General features: G+C 44.6%; 1 protein-coding gene across 1 annotated transcript in view; it reads right to left on the bottom strand.

Annotated features, from left to right (window-relative positions):
• Positions 1–6281: 6281 nt before the first annotated feature.
• The window catches only part of LOC309565011 (beta,beta-carotene 15,15'-dioxygenase-like), a 50854-nt gene continuing 37926 nt past the window's right edge, over positions 6282–19209 (bottom strand). The window contains exons 8-11 of the mRNA XM_082269743.1: positions 18605–18710; positions 15710–15804; positions 11499–11610; positions 6282–6699 (exon numbers count right to left, since the gene is read on the bottom strand). Of these exons, the coding sequence (XP_082125869.1) occupies positions 6545–6699; positions 11499–11610; positions 15710–15804; positions 18605–18710 (468 nt within the window). The 3' untranslated portion in view covers positions 6282–6544. The remainder of the gene's footprint in view (positions 6700–11498; positions 11611–15709; positions 15805–18604; positions 18711–19209) is intronic.

The following is a 19209-nucleotide window of genomic DNA, read 5'->3' as shown; positions in this document are numbered from 1 at the left end:
TGAGGTGGAGTTTCAGCTGAGACTGCAAGACATACTGGCAAAGGAACAGGGCCATATGTCAGCCAAGGACAAGGGGAACTGGAGAAAAAATGTAATGCAAGAGAGAAATTATGCTGGAGGACTCGTACCGGGCCCTTTTGTGGTACGCAGTCCAACGAGACCCTTGGTTGGCAGAAGGCATTCAACCAGAGGTGGGGGGGGGCTATGATGGCCCAGGCCTGTTGTGGAAGGACATGGAGGAAGATGATGATTTTGGCAGTCCTGCGATGTCGTGGTTCTGGGCTATTTATTATTACCGGAGAAGGATGCTACCAGCCCAGTTGTTGTTGGAGCTGAGACTAGACCTCATCTACCTTGTTATCATCGAGTGGGGGTTGGAACAGGACTACCAACACCTCCTAGACTTGGTCCAGCAGCAGCCCACAGCACTGGGGGTGGAGATGGTCATGCCCACTACCCAGGACCAGGCAGCGATACCGGGAGAGGCGATTGTAGGTCCCTCGTCCCAGCAGCAGCCAACAGCACTGGGGGTGGAGATGGTCGTGCCCACTACCCAGCACCAGCCAGCGTTACCGGGAGAGGCGATTGTAGGTCCCTTCTCCCAGCAGCAGCCAACAGCACTGGGGGTGGAAATGGTCGTGCCCACCACCCAGGACCAGCCAGCGGTACCGGGAGAGGCGATTGTAGGTCCCTCATCCCAGCAGCAGCCAACAGCACTGGGGGTGGAGATGGTCGTGCCCACTACCCAGTACCAGCCAGCGTTACCGGGAGAGGCGATTGTAGGTCCCTTGTCCCAGCAGCTGAGTGCCTACCCAGCAGAAGAGCTGGCAGCCGGGCAGAACCACACTGGAATCTGCCCACCAGTCCATGCAGCTTTTGGCAGGGAAGGGGTGGGTGGGGCCGTGGCCTCCACCCCTGGATTACAGAGATGCTGTGCAATCGGCCCAGATCCCCAACCCCCTAATATGGGGGCCAATGCCACCCTGATTTTGCTTCTCCAGCAACCATGGAATGCCTCTGGAGTGGATTATAGCTGGTGCCTTGCCCCGGATATTTTAATTGGGACGTAGGGCAGGAGGCCTTCTGGAGCATGGCACAGCCTGGCAAAAGACACCAGACTAACACAGACCCAAACCAGTTGGAGGTCTGGGGTCTGGTTAGTCTCCCCAGCAGGAGGGAGATATGTGACGAACGCCCATTTGCTGGGACGTTTGCCAGGGGCTACTGGAGGTGTGCGGAGGCCAGACTCCTGCCCATGGACTATGGGCCCTGGCTTGTAGGGGAGTGCACCTCTGTGTGGGGGTATATGCTGGAGGACAATGGGAGTAGTTTTGCTTTGGACTCAAATCCATGTCACCCCAAGATACAGACTCAGACTGGGATGAATGTTAGAGGCCTAAAGCTGCCTGTTACAGCAGAGGACTTCTCCACACATTGAGAGACTAAAGAGATGCTAATGACGTCTACTGTAGGGATGTGTATTGACAGTTATAATAAGGTGTGTTGAAAATGGAGACGTGCAGTCTGAGAGCCTATGTCTTCTGCTTTCATCTGTTTAGAGGTGAAGTGTGTTCACACTTCTAGGAATGCGTATTCAGCTATGTTTTGGGCTTGTTGTTTGTTGAATTAATTATGATAATGTTGCAGTCTCATTCACCTATTGTCTCTTTCCAGAAGGCCAAGGTATGTTAACTATGTTCTGTATACAATTACATTTGCATATGATAATGAAATCAAACTCATGAGACTGTATATATTGGAAGTGAGTTGGTGAATAAAGTGTCATTTGTTTTACCCTTCATCAAGCTTCGGTTGATGTTTGGGGGGAATTGAGGGGCCAGGTCACTGCATCACGTGAGAGTCTGGAGACCTAAGACAGAAATACTTGGTCCAAGTATTGGGGATCTGTTACAGAGATATAAATAGTCAGACCGTAGTAGGGATTGGGAGGACTTACTTGTAATTACATTTAGCAACGGAGAAGCTGTAGGGGGTGAGTGGACCACTAATGTGAAGACTAATAAGGTGATTGTTTGGTAGGGAATGCCTATTCCCTTCTGGACGATCTGCCTTCCAAAATGCACAAAGAGCAGGAGATCTGGGAGCTGTCACATGCATAGTGGCACTAAAGTCGGTGTTGGGCGTAGATGGTATGGATCTGAGGATACTGTAGAGGTTGAATTAAATGAAACTCAAATGATTAATGAAGTAACATGAACAGGGGGTATTCAAAACAAAATTCCTGCATGCAGGAAATTCGGTGCGCTTTTACACCCGCACTGTGGGGAAATCGCACCAGAGCAGTGTGAAAAGGGGCCTAAAGCAGGAAGTAGAGTTACAAAGTTGTATGCAATACTTTCTCTAAAAAAAAAATACTTTTTTATATATATTTTTTTTTTTTTTTATGCCTTATAACACAGTCCTATGTTAGCCTACACTATATTACGAAAAATTTTGGGACACCTGCCTTTACACGCACGTGAACTTTAATAGCATCCCAGTCTTAGTCTGTGGGGTTCAATATTGAGTTGGCTCACCCTTTGCAGCTGTAACAGCTTCAACTCTCCTGGGAAGGCTGTCCACAAGGTTTAGGAGTGTGTCTATGGGAATGTTTGACCATTCTTCCAGAAGCGCATTTGTGAGGTCAGGCACTGATGTTGGACTAGAAGGCCTGTGTTTGTCCATTGCCTTAGGTTAAAGGATAAGGTTAGGTTGAGTAGATGCAAGGTGGGACCTCAGAGGTGACAAAGTAGGATATCCAAGCAAAGAAGTCATCAAGTAAGCATGACATTGATCCAGGAGGCTGATAAATTAGTACAACCCTGACCAGACAGAAAAATGCATACAGAGCACTTCTAAAGAGCAGAGGGAGAGAGAGGGAAGTGTAGGAAAAAAATGAAAGGTGCTTTGTGGGGATTGAAGGATTCCAACTCCACCCCCTTTACATGCACTGGGTGTGGGCGAGTGAGTCCAGTGGCCAGCAGTGACCATGGGAGAGGACAGCTGGAGATGCAGAATTTGATTCCTGAAGCCAGGTTTCAGTAACAGTAAGTAGGTTGATGATGTTGGAGAGGAAAAGGTATTCGACAGAGGCAAGGTCCTCATTTTCATTTGTTTGAACAAGCAGTGCATGTTAGTAGTGGTTATGTGCTCTTCTCTATGCACACTACAAATCTCATAGTCCTTAGTCCATCTGGGGAGTGAGCAAGAGAGGGTGGCTAACTGGCTATGAATATAGCCACACTGTAACATGAAGTTAGATCACAGCAGCAAAAAAAAAAAAAAATAAATAAATGTAGAGATTTGGAGGAGGCTGAGAGCAATAAAATTTCCTTTTTTTTAAATTAAGACTACATACTTGAATAGATTTTTTAAACCAGTGTTTAGTGTCATTTTAAATACTTTTGGACCACCCATAACAAGCACTCAGATCAGGAAATCATTGAATTATCTGTGTACTTGCAAAAGAACATGATCCGAGGATTAGCAATGGCAGCTTTCATGTTTTTGAAACAAGTTTAGTCTTACCTTCAATTCCCACAGTGCTAGTGATTAATAAAAACCCACATCTCCAATTTAATGTTTCAAATATTTAACATTTATTTTAAAAAAATATAACATATATATACACATCTGATTGTTTTTACAGCAATAAAAATACATATAATAAAGTTTTAGACTTGCAGTGTAGTGACAGTGAGTTTACTCTAGCAGCGTATCTTCTAAAAGGCTGGAAGGTATCTCCAGGTCTCCAGCTCTATTAGAATGAAGCCAGTCTCTCCCTGAGTAGGCAGGATGAGGCAAAAATAAAGAATCAGTCTAACTAAAAGAGAGATTTTAGTTTCTGCTGTGTGCCAGCATAAATAACTCTCTTAAAGCGTATTTCCACTTTTGCAGTCAAATTATGTGTATGTTATGTGTTCCTATTCATATGCCTATTTTTTTTATTTTAAGATATTTCTTCCCTTTTGGATCTTTCTCAGGACCAGGTGTCATTGTGATAATAAAAGTGATAAAAAAAAAAATTTAAGTGAAAGTGTAAAAAAAATAATAAAATAATACAATTTTAAAGCACCCATGTCCCCCTGTGCTCATGCACAAAGGTGAATGCATGTGTCGGTCCCACCCATGTGAGGTGTCACCAAGAAACATCAGCTTTTACATTTTACCAAGCAATTGGGTATTATATTGAGTTTTTGTGCATTAAAATTCAGAAGATATCTTGGACAAGTTGTCCAAGATAAGAACTAGGAGGGCTGCTGAGATAACAGGAAGTCTGCACCAAAAACAAAACAGCTCTGAATGTCTGATATGATCAACAGGTATTTGTATTGAACAGACATACAGACCAATATGCAGCAAATTCGAGAAGTTCATTGTTAGGGTTTACACGCACTTCAATAAATGTAGCACAAGGTTTGACTCGGGAGCCCAAGGATGGAGATTTTGACACTAGAGTCTCCATGAAATAAAAGAATCTGGTGGGTGATTCAACTGTCCAGCGTGTATTAAACTTTGATAAATACGGTAAATAATAATCAGCGTATAACACGCACTTTTTCCTCCTAGAAATGGAGGGCAAAGCAGCAGTGCATGTTATACGCCGATATATATAAAAACAAAAAGGCCAGGCAGCGCTGAGAAGCAGAGGGGGGCAGGCCGGGCTGAGCAGAATGCTGGGACACAGGACGTGTGATGGCTATCATAGGAGCCAGGACTTCCTATGAAAGGGGAAGCTCGTCCTCCCTTCTCCTTGGCCCAGCATGCCCCCCTCTGCCTCTCAGCACTGCCTGGCCTTTTTTTTTCTTTTTAAATATATTGCTGCTCTGTGCAATGGTGCTGGAGAGGCTGCATTGGTGGACACTGCGCTGGTGAGGCTTCATTGGTGAACACTGTGTTGGCGAGGCTGCATTACTGGACACTGCGCTGGCGAGGCTGCATTGCTGGACACTGCGCTGGCGAGGCTGCATTGCTGGACACTGCGCTGGTGAGGCTGCATTGCTGGACACTGCGCTGGCGAGGCTGCATTGCTGGACACTGCGCTGGTGAGGCTGCATTGCTGGACACTGCGCTGGCGAGGCTCCATTGCTGGACACTGCGCTGGTGAGGCTCCATTGCTGGACACTACGCTGATGAGGCTGCATTGCTGGACACTGCGCTGGCGAGGCTGCATTGCTGGACACTGCGATGGCGAGGCTGCATTACTGGACACTGCGCTGGCGAGGCTGCATTGCTGGACACTGCGCTGGTGAGGCTGCATTGCTGGACACTACGCTGATGAGGCTGCATTGCTGGACACTGCGCTGGCGAGGCTGCATTGCTGGACACTGCGCTGGTGAGGCTGCATTGCTGGACACTACGCTGATGAGTCTGCATTGCTGGACACTGCGCTGGCGAGGCTGCATTGCTGGACACTGCGATGGCGAGGCTGCATTACTGGACACTGCGCTGGCGAGGCTGCATTGCTGGACACTGCGCTGGTGAGGCTGCATTGCTGGACACTACGCTGATGAGGCTGCATTGCTGGACACTGCGCTGGCGAGGCTGCATTGCTGGACACAGCGCTGGTGAGGCTGCATTGCTGGACACTACGCTGGCGAGGCTGCATTGCTGGACACTACGCTGGCGAGGCTGCATTGCTGGACACTACGCTGGCGAGGCTGCATTGCTGGACACTACGCTGATGAGGCTGCATTGCTGGACACTACGCTGGCGAGGCTGCATTGCTGGACACTACGCTGATGAGGCTTCATTCATGGGCATTGGTAAGGCTGCATTTGATTAAAAAAAAAAAAAATCTGAGTTCAAAGCTGTTTATTTCAAATTTAAGCTTTTTTCCTAAAATTTCCCTCCTAAATTTGAGGTGCGTGTTATACGCCGATGCGTGTTATACGCTGATAAATACGGTAATTGTCTCTATCCTCTAAGAAAGACCCTTTACACTTCTAAATTCCGTGTGTGTGAAAACACAGCTCAAAACTGAGCTGTGAATTATAGAAAATATTATTAATTTAAAATTAAAAATTCACATCTGTGGACCAAACTCCCAGCAAGCTTTGGAAGTCATCACAGCTTTTAATTAAATGTAAATAATAAAGTGACATCTCTTTCAGTTATATTTTTCTAATATTATCATTCTCAATTGTGTACAGTAAAAAGAAATCCTTTTTCTTCTTGAGCGTCTATATACAGTATGCCAACTGTGCTGTGGTCCTACATTTACTGCAGTGGACTTACATCACCTTACTCTTTTCTATGGCATCCAGTGCTAACACAAGCTGTAAATGGAGCACTGGAGGAACCAAGAAATTCAGATAAAAGAAACTGAACCTCTGCATCCTGAATTATGTGTCACAGATAAAAATTACATGACAACTTACTTATCAGCCATGGTCATTATAGGCCATGATGCTGATCACTTATAGAACTTGAAATTGTTTTAGTTTCAAAATTTTTGCTGGTTCTTCATCTTTTCTCTGTTCAGGTCTGCTGAAACATTATTGATGTTGATTGCAGAAATGTCCCAGTGTATAATGATTAGTTATCAGTTATTGTGTGGGATGAAGATTCCATGCAGGTCCAGATGCATGTTGGCATTGATACTGGCACGGCCTATTTCTTTGAATGTTTTGGCATCCAGTAGGAGTAGAAATGGAGATTTATTTGGATCAGAAGACACAATGGAAGATAATATAACCCCTGCAATGATAAAAATGAATATATAAGATGCAAACTGGAACTGACTTATTGTAAATTCACACAGAATGGATACAGCACAAAATCAGGTAAGAGCTTGATCACATTTTCCTAAACAATGCAAACTATCAGTGGCGTACCAACAGGGGGAGGCGGTCCGCCCCGGGAGCTACACATTAGGGGGGGTCTCAGGGTCCGGGAGCACCAGGGTGACACCCGGGGCCGGCTGCCGGACTGCCTCCGCCACTTGCTGTGCTCGCTGACACAGGAGCGCAGAGGAGGAGGAACTGTTTCAAGCAGAGAACAGGAGAGAGACTCACCGTCACTCATGAACTCTGAATACACAGCGATCGCTGCCGGAGTTAACTGTGCTAGTTAATGAGAAGGCGATTGGTTGCTAGGACCGCCTAGCAACCAATCACCTGCTCATTAACTAGCACAGTTAACTTCGGCAGTTCCCGCTGACCACTGTGTATTCAGGGCTCGTGAGTGACGGCGAGTCTCTCTCTCCTGTTCTCTGCTTGAAACAGTTCCTCCTCCTCTGCTCTAAGGTAGGAGGGGGAGGGGCGCTTGCATTGTAAGGGGGTTCTATTGGGGGGGGGGTTTGTATTGTTAAGGGGTTCTATTTTGGTAGGGTCTGTATTGTAAAGAGGTTCTATTGGGGCGTCTGCATTGTAAAGGGGTTCTATGGGGGGGGGGCTTTGTATTGTAAAGGGGTTCTATTAACGGGGGCTTTGTATTGTAAAGGGGTTCTATTTGGGGGGTTTGTATTGTTAAGGGGTTCTATTTTGGTAGGGTCTGTATTGTAAAGAGGTTCTATTGGGGCGTCTGCATTGTAAAGGGGTTCTATGGGGGGGGGCTTTGCATTGTAAAGGGGTTCTATTAACGGGGGCTTTGTATTGTAAAGGGGTTCTATTTGGGGGGTTTGTATTGTAAAGGAGTTCTAATGGGGGGGGGGGTTGGGGTTTATAATGTAAAGGGGTTCTATGGGGGGGTTCTATTGTAAAGGGGTTCTATGGGGGGGCTTTGTATTGTAAAGGGGTTCTATTTGGGGGAGGGTTTATTGTAAAGGGGTTCTATTGGCGGGGGCTTTGTATTGTAAATGGGGTTCTATTGGCGGGGGCTTTGTATTATAAAGGGGTTCTATTGGTGGGGGCTTTGTATTATAAAGGGGTTCTATTGGGGGTCTGCATTGTAAAGGGGTTCTATTGGGGGGGTTTGTATTGTAAAGGGGTTCTATTTGGGGGGTTGTATTGTAAAGGGGTTCTACTGTATTGGCGGGGTCTTTGTATTGTAAAGGGGTTCTATTGGGGGGCTGTATAATATGGGTTCTATGGGGGGTGGGGGCTGTGTAATGTGAAGGGGTCCAGGGGTACGGGGGCTGTGTAATGTAAAGGGGGCCTTCCTACATTTCAGCTATTACTGAAGTCCTATAGATTTTTTAGGTTGGGCGTTTTTTTTCCCCTGCATTTTCTGAAAGTGCACCAAAAGTCCTGCATGCTGCATCTTTGGCGCGCTTTCAGAAAACAGGGAAAAAAAAAAAATTTTTTTGGGGGGGGGGGTGACACCATGGTTTACTGCACCAGGTGACCCCCATCCCTAGTGACACCACTGGCAGTAGCACACGGTAATTGTGCCACTGCCAGTTACATGTATTTCTGTCTGGCGCCTCAGGTCAGTCTGTGCCGTTTTTGCAGAGGAGGAGGGGCCTGGTCGCTGGGGGAAGCAGAGGGAGGAGGATTCTTCTGGGTTACAGGCTGCAGTGCATGGAGGCGCTACACGTGACAGTGACAATGACAATGAGCGGTTCGTCGCCTGCACACCTGGGGGGGGGGGTGCCAGATATAGGATCCGCCCCGGGTGCCAAATGCTCTAGGTACGCCCCTGCAAACTATAAACAGTAATATAATTATCATATCTAAGGAATAGACAACATAAACAGTAAGCAAATTAATAACTAGTCACCTAGATCAGCCTATGTGACTCAGGTCACTGACCACCCAGACAGGGCTTTGATTAATCAAGGATCCCACCCCACCTCAGACTGTCCGGCAACAGTGTATAAGACAAAACTCATACAATGTTCCAGCAGTCTGAAAAAGTGGAATTTATTTATCTTCATAGATTTCTTGAGGGAGATTTTTGATAAATATTTCTCTCACAAGTGGAGGAGTCTCTCCAACCCAGTCTGCAGGAGGGCCACCATATTTCCTCTGACCATTCACTTGTACAAGATTAATATTACACCATTCCATCCACTCCAGAATGGAAGCTTTATTGTATTTATTCAGAGAATGTATCACGTTGTTGTCCATCATTAGAGAATTATCTGCTCTCTCTATGGGATCAGAGGCTGAACTGAGCTCTGACTGGCAGAAGCAGACAAAATCCCCAGACTCCTCCATGGGCAATAATCAGTGGGTAGAAGGCTAGCCCCTAGTCCCCTCCAAAAGCCTCTGTCCCGGTTAGGTCTGTCACACAATATATTCACCAACTTTATTCTTAGGGCTCTTTTATAACTTTCCCTGTACTACAACAGATGCTAGGTATTACATCAGCATTTTAGATACTTACAGTGTAGCCATGCTGCTGAAGTCCAGTTTGGACTCTGGGAGGAGATGTACATTTTCAAAATTCCAAATTAGGGACAGCCCCATTTCAACAGTTCATAGACATCTCACTTCCACCTTCTATCCCATTCTTCTTGGTGGTAAGTTCCCCCCTCTCCTCAAAGCACTACTTAAAGAGGTTCTAAAGGCTAAAGGTTTTTTTCACCTTTATGCACTCTATGAATGAAGGTAAAAAACCTTCTGAGTGCTACTCCCCTCCTAATACTTACTTAAAGCGGAGTTCCAGCCTTGGAAACTATTTTTCAATAAAAATACCCCCGGGACAGTCAGGGCTAGTACATTTCATAATGGATAGCCTCTGAACTGTCCCAGGTTGCACTTACCTTTTAGAAAAAATACTTACCTTGAAAATGTCATGTCCAGCGCTACCATCTCAGGTGTGGGCAGCTGAAGCCAGCGCATCCTCTTCGGCATCCTCTTCCGTGTCCTCTTAGGTCTCACAATGCCCTGCATCGGCCCCGCTCGTCACTTCCGGGGCACGCGTGTCATCCCTGCACAGCTTCTGTGCATGCCCAAAGGCTGTTTAGCAGGAAATATAGCGCCTGCCCTGGAACTGACGAGCAGGGCTGGTGCAGGCGCATTGATTCCTGGGAGCGTTGACATTCAGCTCCCAGGAATCAGTGCAAGCAGGAAGTGACGGCGCGGGCCGCGGCCGCAGATGGAGGAAGTGGAAGAAAGGTAAGTATATTTTCTTCAATATCAAGGTAAGCAATTGAAAAAAAAAATTGTGACTATTCATTTTTTTTTAGGTGACACTGAGCAAGCGGATGGCCCAAAGTGGATTTTGAGGCCCGAACTCCGCCTTAAGCCTGATCTTGATTGAGTGATGTGCATGAGAGTAGCTGCTCTTCCGGCTCGCTCCCCCCTCATTTGCTCAGACACAGCAGGGGGAGACATTGGCTTCCATTGCTGTCAATCACAACCAATGACAAGGGAGCAAGGGCAGGGCTTACAGTAGCTCTGTTCTGGTTGTCCATGGAAGCGAGCACGCACGAGTGCCCCTCTGGGGGGGAGGAGTCCAGTGCATTGGTGGGAGTCCCAAAAAGAGGAGGATCAAGGCTGCTCTGTACAAAACCATTGCACAGAGCAGGTAAGTATGACATGTTTGGGATTTTTTTTTTTTAATTTTCCTTTAGTATCACGTTAAGGTTGGTAGTTGATAACTTAAATTGGTTCACCTCGTGCAGTCCCTGCATTACAGTAAAAAATGTCCCGGTGTTTGCATCACCCCCTCACAACCCTTTTATACTTACTTGGGTCCTATTTCGATCCCACTCTTTGCACATTTGCAGTGGCTTTCTCCTCTCTCTCTGCTTACAGAGGCAGCAGCAAGACCCATTGGCCCCTGCTGCTGTCAATCAAATTTTGTGAGTACAAAGCGGGGGGTGGGGTTGAGTCACGCTTTGTGTGGTGTGTCAATAGATATACACAGCCTGGCTTGAGATTGAGTCCACACAGCAAGTGGCTTACTTTTGGGGCACACAAAGAAGAGGAGGAGCAAAGAGCATCAATAGGGGACCCCAGAAGGGGAGGTCCAGGGTGTCTGTGTGCAAAACAATTACGATTTTAATGGTTGGGTTTTCATCTTCTTTAAAAGAGCAGTAGGGTGGATCAGAAAGTGGGAGGGCTGAGGCAAGCTCTGCTTATACAGTAGTAGGCTAGGTTTTCATATATATACAGCTATTTCTACAGAACATTTTAGCTCTAAAATTAACTCTGAATGAGTAAAACACTTCAGAGGAAGAGGCTGACAGAAACTTGAAGTTCAATAAAGTTTTATTGTTTGTCTGTTGCTGCTGTAGTGTGGCCTTTAAAGACTATTTTGACCAGTGGGTTCACCAAGGCTAGAGTCACACCTTTATGTGCATGTTGTCATGTGTTTTTACATGCCTTATTAAAAATCATGCATTTTAATTGTGTCACCATTGACATTAGACCCTTCAATGTGTTTTGATGCATTAAAAAAAAAAAAAAAAAAACACAGACATGAACTGGCACCATTCAAATCAATGGCTAACCTGAGTAAATGCGTTGATGTGTATTATAATCTATGCATTAAAATGCATAGGTATAAATGAGTGCTATAACTGCAAATTTCACAAAAAGTTTGTTGCAGGCTTACGTTAAGAATGTCTTTGTAAAAGTAGTAGGATGAAACCAACTGAAACTTACCATCATCTTCTTCTTTGGCATCTGGATGTGGTACAAAAAAAGGTTCAGCAGGCCAGCACATGTCCTCAGTCCATTCAAGCATTTCCTTTGTAACAAGGTCAAACTTCACTATCTAAATAATGTACAACAGAGATATGGTTATTACAAAGGCTCTAACACAGCAAACACATGCACAGAAGTTAACATTTAGAAAGATGTCAGGTTTGATTACATTGACATATGCATACTTTGTTGCTTCATAAATATGTGAGTAGGACTTAAAGCAGTATTAAACCCAAAGCAAACATTTATTATACAGCAGCTTACCAATTCTTAGATGTGATGGCTGCAATAATTTTCTTTCTCTCTTTTATTTTCACCTAAGAAAGGAATGGTCTGTGTCTGCACTATGGATCTGGGAAGATCTCTGTCTTCCTAGATCCATGGTGCAAACACAGAATGGCCCTCACACCTCTCAGCCAGGACAAGAAGCCTCCATCTTCCATCGGAGATACAGAGGAGAAACAGAGAAGAGCCTCACATAGGTCAGAGCAGAATCAGCTTCATGTCTACAGTCTGCACATTGCAGGCCTAGGACCCCCACATGTTGGAATGACACTTTAAGGGGAACCTTCCCCTGATTGTGTACACTTGTGAGCAGGAGAAGGAGAAGCCAAGAGTTGGGAGAGATTTCCCCCTTCATGTCCAGTCACTGTGCTGGGAAGTGTCAAAAGTCAACCAACTATAGAAGACTCATCAGAGGAGCTCCACATCAACCTCCAGAACAGGACACCATCAGCCAGGGCAGGGTGGCAATTGAGCAATGTGCATTGATGTCCACTATCTGTGGATGATCCCTATGTAATTCACCCTCTGATTGCAACACCAGGATAGGAGGCCACTGTGCTTCATCGCAAAAGTTCAAGGCTCATTCATTTCCGCTGTCTGGTGAGTGTATAGATTGGTGGAGGTGCATAGTCGTGGCAGTCCATATTTTTTACACGCTGGGAGAAGTGCTTTTTTTCACTTGATGCTTGACACTATTTAATTTCTGGTGAGTGTTTCAGGCACAGCACACCTACCATTGGAATTATTCTGAAAGCAGGGAAGAATACCCTCAATCACGTGACAAATTTATTTATTTTAGAACTTTATTTGCTTATCACTTATTAAGATTTTTGTATGTTTGCACAATTGAGCCCTGCACCCCATTTCCTTGTTATTGACTATTGAAGGTTTTATATTTACTTTTGGTTGCTAGCCACTTACCTATACTAGCTAGCCTACGCACGCCAAGGAAGCTCCTGCACCTATTCTCGAGTTGAGCTTTGTTTTTTATTATGCGTTTTGATGCATGTTTTTCTGCGAGTGAAAATGCACATCTACTGGCCACATTTGGGGTGCCATTAGCAATGAACGGAATGTGCACATGTGAATGGAGCCTAATACAGCAAGTGTGTTAGGGCGGCCATACATGTATTGAAATTTCGATCAATGTATGGACAGGACAGGCTGGTTGCACAGAAGTCAATCTGCTAATTGACTTCTATACAACTAGCCTGTTGGGATTTTCCCGAGCGATCAGTGCCGCCGGCTATAGCTGACAACACTGATCAGTGTATTCTGACGACTGGGAAGTCTCCCCACTACCAAAATACCATAGCACAGTGGGAGTGATTCCCCCATCCACATTGAATATATGGATGGGGGAATTGGTTAATTTTTATTTATTTTTTTCGTTCAACCCAAAAAAATAAAAATAAACTAATGCCATCTTTATTAGCCAGATTACCAAGTGAAAACAGAGGGAAAAGGCCTGAAAAAAGAAAACAAATGCAACCACCACATCCAATGATTGGTAAGCTGCAATAATACATTTTTGGTTTTGGGTTTACTACCACTTTAAATTATGCAGTCTTTATGAGTATTTATATGCTTATATTGGCTTGCTAAACTTGCAAAACAATTGCATAATACTTCTATGTGGTAATTGGATGTTATTGCTGGAAAGTTATGCCACAAGTAACATTATCAGCTCGTATTCTATTGTAATAGTAGCAAAGATGATAAAAATAGGGTTTATTTATTTTTTTATATTTACACTTTACATTATAATACCTGTAAAGTAATGGAAAAGATAATAAATGATAATCTTAAATCACAACTATCATATGAGGTAAGGTTACAGTGATCAGACTGAAACACTGTGGAATTGCTAAAAATTCTTGCAGCCAATGCTCAGCAGCAGAACACCAGTTTTAAAGTGGATGTTAAATTATAATTTAACATCCAAAGAGATCTGTATACACTGCATAGGACCATTAGGTATTGGAAGAAGATATAATTCTGTCACAACAACAAAATGTAAAAAAAAATGTTATTGAAAAACAATCCTTTAAGAATTAAAGAAGTTATTTCAATTTGTATTTAGTTATTGTAAGAAAGATAGGAAAGCCACAATGTAAATGTAATTTCCCAGGAGAGCACACCAGACTTGAGGAGGCTACTCTACTCTTTAAAGAGGTTGTAAACCCATTAAAAATTTTTTTTTTTTTTTCAACCTGAAAGAGAAATGCATCGCATGCTAGCTCATTATGAAATACTTACCTTAGAACGAGCCCCCGCCGCGCCGTCCGCTTACCTGTATGACGGGCGACATGTTCCGGGATCACGGCATCCAGCCATCTGATTGGCCGGAACCGCGGTGACGTCACTCCCGCGCACGCGCCCGGGAGCCGACGGTCCCGGCACGGGGCTCTGAAGGAACGGCACCAGCGGCCGTTCCTTCAGAGCGCATGCGCCAGTGATGTCACTGGCTGCATGTAAGGTAAATATCTTCTAAACGGTACTTGATTAGGAGATATTTACAGTACCTATAGGTAAGCCTTATCATAGGCTTACCTATAGGTAAAATTTGCAGAGGAGGGTTCTTGACCAGTGGCGTAGCGTGGGTTGTCAGCGCCCGGGGCAAGGCAAGTAATCTGAGCCCCCTACCCGTGTACTTTTACCACTCCCTGAGTCCCTTCCACTTGTACAGTATTAAACCCTTATGGTACATTTTAGGATTATTCATACATATATATGTGGTCTTTGTAGTTTATTTAATAAATATATTATATATTTATTATTATTTTTTAATTTACTAAGGGAAAATATATATTATACTGGTGGTCTTTACCTAAGAATGGGGGCCCAGGGACTGTTATGCCTGTGGCTGTGGAAACGCAAAGGGTTCCTCCACTCACAGCCTGAGCCTGTAATTGGCTGCTCAGCTTTTTAATATTGGTTAAATCTGAGATATCTCTTTGACTACATTACAGTGGCATGCTAAGGTCATGAATTAAAAGGGTATCTAAACCCAAAAACAAAAGTGTAACGCATTGCAGCTTACCAGTACTTGGATGTAGTGACTGCCTTGGGTTACATTTTCCAGGATAAGTTTTGAGCGAGTACAGAAAATATCTGTTGATGTTGCCAGAAATGCCATGTCCTTGTTTGTTCACAAACATCCTCATCTTTCTGGGGAAAACAACTATCCACCATTTAATGGCGATAAACAAAGCCAGACATGTTTGAAGTCCAGCCTGTGTGACAATCATGGCTCCCTCCACAGATACAATGAAGATATATAATTAAGGCTGGCCATACACTATACAATTTTCTTGTTCAACTTTCCTTTAGATTTACCAAAACCATGTAATATAGGGTCAAACCTAAACACTTTCAATTTGTATGCAGTCAGGCAGGCCCTTGCACTACATAGTTTAAGGTAAATCTAAAGGAAATTGAATAAGAAAATTGTATAGTGTATGGCCAGCCTAAGGGTAGCCACAAAGGACAGAAATGTTGTCATTTGCAGTATGACCAGGTGAAAATAAAGGGAAAACAAACTAATGCAGCCACCACATCTAACGGCTGATACCCAGCAATATATTACATTTTTGTTTTTGGATTTAGATTTTGATTTAAATCCTACCTAAGCTGGGTTTGTAAAGCATTTATTAGAGCAACGCAGTAAAAAAGGTTGAAGCTGCATTATAGTCAGCTAGAATAAAGATAAGCAGCTTTAACTACAGTTGTAATGATGTGAAAAAGTAAATGAGTGATGCTCCTGCCCGGTAGTCATTATACTGGAAAGTTCATTCCTCTGGGATTGGAAAATTGTCTGTCAATGGCACTCTGAATTTGGATAGCTCATTTGGCATATATACAGATGCAAACTATGATCTTACCCTGGTGGGAATTGGACGCCATTCAACATGAGCAGCATAAACATATCTGTACTTCTTGCCATTGTAAGCGTAGTTAATTCTAGGTAGTTCAATTCCTAGGAGTACAAGACACAAGATTACATAACAGTCATGAGAAATCTAAAGATGCTAGCTGATACTACTTTTTCATCCTCTAATGGAATACTTGGTGGCTATAGATTAGGTACAAAATATGAATGACATGAACATAATTCTAAAAGGTACTTTTTTTTTTTTTTAATAATAAACAAGTCATACCTTCCTGCTCTGTGCAATGGTTGTACACAGAGCAGCCCCAAACTTAATCTTCTGGGGTCCCCCTCCAGCGCTCCTAGCTCCTCCCCCCTTCCGAGTGTCCCATAGCAAACTGATTACTATGGGGCACTCATGGGGGCTCCCCTATTGACACACATCGCACGGCTCTGTCCCAACCCCCCCCCCCTCCCCGCTCACATGGTGTGATTGACAATGGCTCCTGCTGCTGCCTCTATGTCCAGTGAGAAGAGAACGAGCAGAGAGAGCCACTGCTCTCGGGCACAGTGCTGGATCGAGATCGGGCTCAGGTAAGTATTTAAGGGTGGGATGGAGGGAGGGACTGATCACAGAAGTTTTTTTTTACCCTAATGCAGAAAATGCATTAAGGTAAAAAACCTCTGTCTTTAGAACAGGGGTGGGGAACTTATGGCTCAATTGGCTGCCGCTGAGTCTGTGTCTCTCAGCTGAGCTGTCAGAACAGGACCAATGTTTCCTGTACAGTTCCAGCTCTGCCCTGACGGAGTGATCTCAAATGCACTCCGCCTGTGACCAATACAGGAAGCATCGTCTCTATCTTCCTTTAGCACAGCATTTCACACCAGCAGTACCAGCCTGAGCCAGCAATACCCACCAGCAGTACCAGCTAGCAGTACCCACAGCAATTCTAGCCAGCAGAACCAGCCTGAGCCAGCAGTACCAGCTAGCAATACCCACAGCAAAACCAGCCAGCAGTACCATCCAGCAGTACCAGCTAGCAGTACCCACAGCAGTACAAGCCTGAGCCAGCAGTACCGACAGCAGTACCAGCCTGAGCCAGTAGTACCCACAGCAGTACTCACAGCAGTACCAGCCTGCAGTTCCCACAGCAGTACCAGCCTGAGCCAACAGTCCCCACAGCAAGAGCAGCAATAGCAGCCAGCAGTAACCACAGCAGTACCCAAAGCGCAGTACCAGCCCAAGCCAGCAGTACCAGTCAGCAGTACCCACAGCAGGACCAGCCAGCAGTACCCACAGCAGTACCCACAGCAGTACCAGCCATCAGTAACCACCAGCGGTACCAGCCAGCAGTACCCACCAGCGGTACCAGCCAGCAGTACCCACAGCAGTGCTAGCCAGCAGTACTAGCCAGCAGTACCAGCCTGAGCCAGCAGTACCCACAGCAGTCCCAGCCACCAGTACCCACAGTACAGTACCAGCCAGCAGTACTAGCCTTAGCCAACAGTACCCACAGCAGTACCGGCCTGAGCCAGCAGTACCAACAAGCAGTACCAGCCAGCAGTACCAGCCTGAGCCAGCAGTATCAGCCAGCAGTACCCACAGCAGTACCAGCCTGAGCCAGCAGTACCAGCCAGCAGGACCCACAGCAGTACCAGCCAGCAGTACACATTGCAGTACAAGCCAGCAGTACCAGCCAGCATTTCCCACCAGTTATCCCCACCAGCAGTACCAACTAGCAGTACCAGCCAGCTGTACCAGCCAGCAGTACCCGCCAGTAGTTCTATTCAAAACTTACTGCGCTCCAGACTAACCGACGCAAACCTGGAAAACCAGTTGCGAGTAGCAACATCATCAATACTAGCTAACATCACACACCTCACCAAAGAGAAGCAGTTCCAGCCAACACATTAGGGGTGAGTTAATTAAATGTTTGACCAAATATAACAGGCAGATTTTTAAGTTGATCATTTTGTACGGCCCCCGAATGATGTTATAAATATCCAAATGACCCTTGGCAGAAAAAAAGGTTCCCCACTCCTGCTTTAGAACCACTTTAAAGTCACTACCTCAATTACACATCTCAAAATATAAATACATATAAAAAAGGTAGTTTGTTTTTGCTTGGTCCAATAAGTAATTTTAATTGGTTTTATTATTTTGATGGATACCTAAAATGTAAAAGAAAAATAATTTTGATAAAAATTTGATAGTGTAACAATGCTTGATACTAATGACAGCTTCAAATTGTGTTGCTGATTCTATTATAGCTCAGTTATATATATATAATGCTATACTATAATGATATATATATATACACACCATTTCTATGTTCATTAATACATGACGTGGGGATGATGTGGATGATGATGTGAGGGATGATGTGGGGATCAAAACTGAAACACTCAGATTCTGGACAGTGGACAACCAATACAGTTGCTCCAGATTCTGCCTGCACTTGTTTTGATAAATTCCTCTCCATGTATTTTTGGAAATGCAAGCGATGCAAACACCTGAAGTTAACTTGGTTTTAGCCTCTTGCAGTCCCTTGTATAGCAGAGGTCAGACTTGGGGAGGTAGAAGCGCAAGGAGCCAATTAGTTGTGCTACAGTGCAATGAGCGTGCTGATAGGAGAGAGCAGAATGGCCTGCTATTTCTTTTTACTGTACAGTCACAGGCTGGGGGAGAGGGGAGAATACCTGTAACACTTACTGAATTGCAGCAGAAAATAATCAGGCTTCCTTCCCTGACAGTCAGAGCGTGGACATACATACAAATCCTTTGGCAGGTAAAACAGCTCTCTTATATGTATTCCATCTGTGCATTAAGCCATTTACTTGGAGTTCAGCTTTAAGCTTCTTAGCCTGTTGTTCAGTGAACCTTAAGGAATAACTGTGATCTCCCTACCTTCACATTTGATCTCCGGCTGGCAATATATCTCTCCTTCTTTAACTTTGACCGCTGTTGCAGTCATTTCAGGAAGCCGTACAAGGTTCACTCCCACTTCTGCTTTCTTTAAAGTTAAATAGAGAATGTTGATAGTTATTTGCGTGTTAATTTCCGTGTGTATACAATGCAGTAGCAAGCTACAGTATCTCACAAAAGTGAGTACACCCCTCACATTTTTATAAATATTTTATTATATCTTTTCATGAGACAACACTAAAGAAATTACACTTTGCCACAATGTAAAGTAGTGAGTGTACAGCTTGTATAACAGTTTAAATTTGCTGTCCCCTCAAAAAAACTCAACACACAGCCAATAATGTCTAAACCACTGGCAACAAAAGTGAGTACACCCCTAAGTGAAAATGTCCAAATTTGGCTCAGTTAGCCATTTTCCCTCCCTGATGTCATGTGACTTGTTAGTGTTACTAGGTCTTAGGTGTGAATGGGGAGCAGGTGTGGTAAATTTGGTGTTATCGCTCTCACTCTCTCATACTGGTCACTGGAAGTTCAACATGGCACCTCATGGCAAAGAGCTCTATGAGGATCTGAAAAAAACAGAATTG

The sequence above is a fragment of the Pelophylax lessonae genome (genome assembly GCF_965119305.1).
Source record: "Pelophylax lessonae genome assembly, chromosome: 10".
Classification (NCBI taxonomy): Eukaryota; Metazoa; Chordata; class Amphibia; order Anura; family Ranidae; genus Pelophylax; species Pelophylax lessonae.
Note: the sequence above shows the minus strand (reverse complement) of the source record. Positions and strands in the feature narration are given on the sequence as shown.